The 2,903-nt window shown below is 34.3% G+C and overlaps 1 protein-coding gene across 1 annotated transcript; it reads right to left on the minus strand.

Annotated features, from left to right (window-relative positions):
- Positions 1 to 508: 508 nt before the first annotated feature.
- On the minus strand, positions 509 to 1,936 carry LOC134709876 (uncharacterized). The gene has a single exon (XM_063570007.1). It carries the CDS (start codon positions 1,934 to 1,936, stop codon positions 509 to 511), a length of 1,428 nt encoding a protein of 475 aa, XP_063426077.1.
- Between the last annotated feature and the right edge of the window lie 967 nt (positions 1,937 to 2,903).

The raw sequence follows: 2,903 nt of genomic DNA on the forward strand, positions 1-2,903 counted from the left end.
TATATATATATATATAAGTGCCTATAGATAGCAGCACATGACATACAAATCTATGGGAGTGTGGATTAATCAGTACAGAGATTAATTCAATTACACAAATATAATTATAGATTGCCTAACAATGTAATTTTAACACACTATTTAGTATGTAAATATAAGAATGTTTAAAATATTTACAAAATGATGAAAATAAACGCAATATTTCGCTAGACAAACTAGCTTTATCAAGCGTGCATCTATCCAGGTGAAATCGGATGTAGATGATAAGAAACTTTTGCAGCTCAATGTATATGTTGAACTTAGCTGCATTGAAAATAAGAAAATTTTGCAGCTCAATGTCTATGTTGAATTTGGATTGAGCTGCCTTGCAAATAAAAAAACTTTTGCAGCTCCATGTATGTGTTGCTCTTGGATTTAGCTGCCTTAAAAATACATAATTGGAAGTTGAAATTAGCAACGTCCATTGGCCGATATTACGGGATAAAAAGGACGATGCTTTGTTTTTGAATTATTCGTTATCCTTCCTGTATCTTTTCTCGTCTTTTTCGTTAAGACCATCAGGTTCTAATGTGTGGAGTTGGTGGATCCAAAAATTTTCTCTTCTCCTTCTCGCCGTGGTGTCCCACTCGGTGTTGACTTCTATAATTTGGAAAGTGACATTTTCAAACGGATGTTTCGTTGAACGAAGATGTCTTGTGAGAGGACAGTTTTTGTTGGTTTTGTACGATGAACGATGGTTATTAAGCCGAATATTAAATTTGTCCATTGTTTCTCCCACATACTGAATGCCACAAGTGTCACATGTTAATATATAAATTGAGTTCTCCGTTTTACAGTTGGAATCTGAGTAGATGGTATAATTTTGTTTAATAACGGAGCTGATGAAAGAACTGCTTGTATTGGCAGCTTTACAACACAAACAATTCCTTCGACCACATTGTTTGTAGCAACCGGGCGATGGAGTAGGCTGCTTTGCTAATACAGAAGTCACTAATTTGTCACGGATGTTTTTAGGTCTTCTGAAGGCCATGACTGGTGGTGATGAAAATACTTTTTTTAGATTTAAATCATTTTCTATAATTGTCCAATGCTTCTGAACAATGGATGACACATTTTTAAAATCAGGATGGTAAGTGAGTACAAGGGGTGTTCTGTTAGCTGCTTTATTCTTATCTTTGTACTCAAGAAGTTCTTGGCGACTAGTTTGGTTTGCTCTTTCGAAAGCGCTATCAATGATGTTGTTATTGTATCCTCGAACAACTAGATGTTTACGAAGTTGTCCAAGTCTAGCATCTTTCTTATTTTCATTAGAGCATATTCTCTTGATTCGTAATGCCTGGCTGAATGGGATACCACGGGAGCATTGTTTAGGATGGCAACTTTTTGGAGAAAGGAATTGATGCTTGTCCGTTTGTTTGGTATGAAGGTCCGTTATAATGGTTCCGTTCTTGATGTAACTCGTAGTATCGAGGAAGTTAATTTTCTCCATAGAGGATTCATATGTAAATTTTATTGAATGGTGGAAAGAGTTACAGTGTTCTAGAAATTCATTAAGATGTTCTTGTGAAACTGTCCATTTGAAATCAATATCGTCAATGAATCGGAACCATGATAAGGGCTGATATGGAGCACTAGCCAAGAGGCGTTTTTCAAGTTGGCCCATAAATATGTTGGCATATGACGGGGCCATTTTTGTGCCCATACTAGTACCGTCTATCTGGAGATAGTGTTTTTCTTTGAAAGAGAAGTTGTTATTCTCCAGTACTAGTTTGAGAAGTGTAACAAGGCACTCTGTAGGAGGATTTTTTTCACTACGAGTGTTCCATGCCTCTTCACACGCTGCTATTCCTTCGTCTTGTGGAATGTTGGTATATAAAGAAGACAGGTCCATGGATGCAAGTATAGTATTGCTTGGTAAAGGATTGAGGCTTTCCATTTTCTTTAGATAATCAGTTGTGTCTTGAATGAATGATGATAATCAGTTGTGTCTTGAATCAATGATGTTGTTATTGTATCCTCGAACAACTAGATGTTTACGAAGTTGTCCAAGTCTAGCATCTTTCGTATTTTCATTAGAGCATATTCTCTTGATACGTAATGCCTGGCTGAATGGGATATCAAGACACAACTGATATTGTTTGTTTATTAAAAGCCCAGTTCAAAAGGATATTCCTGCTCTATTTGTAAATCCACAAGCATGTTATGTGTGGTACATGTAAAGCAAATGGTGAATTAGATTATGGAGCAACTGTTTTGTGTGGGTTTTTTGTTTTGTTCAAAGAACAATTTGCAAGAAATTCATAATGGCAATTCTTAAAAAAAAGGTATAAAAAAATCCTTTTTAAAAGGATATTGCCTGACCATAAAACAATGGTATCTTTATCTTTATTGCTCGGACCAGTTCAAGGTTGCAAATTCCCATTTATTTAAAAAAAAAAATTGGGGGGTTTGGGGGGGGGGGGTGTTACCTTCGTATGTTTTTGCTGAACCTTTTATTTCTCTTCGGCGCGTTGTTAAAATCCGATCCGATATGTGCAGGAAAAGGATTTTTAAAATGTGGATATTGTAGTAAAAACAGATGTGAAGCATATTATTTTAATATTTTGTGTTTAACATTTTAATATAGTGTGCCTTTCTTTTATCATTTTGATATATTGTAACAATTTTTTTAACTTTATTATGATGTTTTTATGTGATTTTATAGAATAAATTATTTTATTTTTATTAACTTTCTTTATGAATACAACTATTTCTTCATTTCAGTTATTATGTAGAATCTCTGACGTTTTTTCTAGTGATTATACATAATCTCTGAAAATTTCAGGGATTCTACATAATCACTAAACTAGCAAGTGATTCTACATAATCTCTGAAAATTCCATGGATTCTACATAATCACTGAT

This window comes from Mytilus trossulus, chromosome 3 (assembly GCF_036588685.1).
Source record: "Mytilus trossulus isolate FHL-02 chromosome 3, PNRI_Mtr1.1.1.hap1, whole genome shotgun sequence".
Classification (NCBI taxonomy): domain Eukaryota; kingdom Metazoa; phylum Mollusca; class Bivalvia; order Mytilida; family Mytilidae; genus Mytilus; species Mytilus trossulus.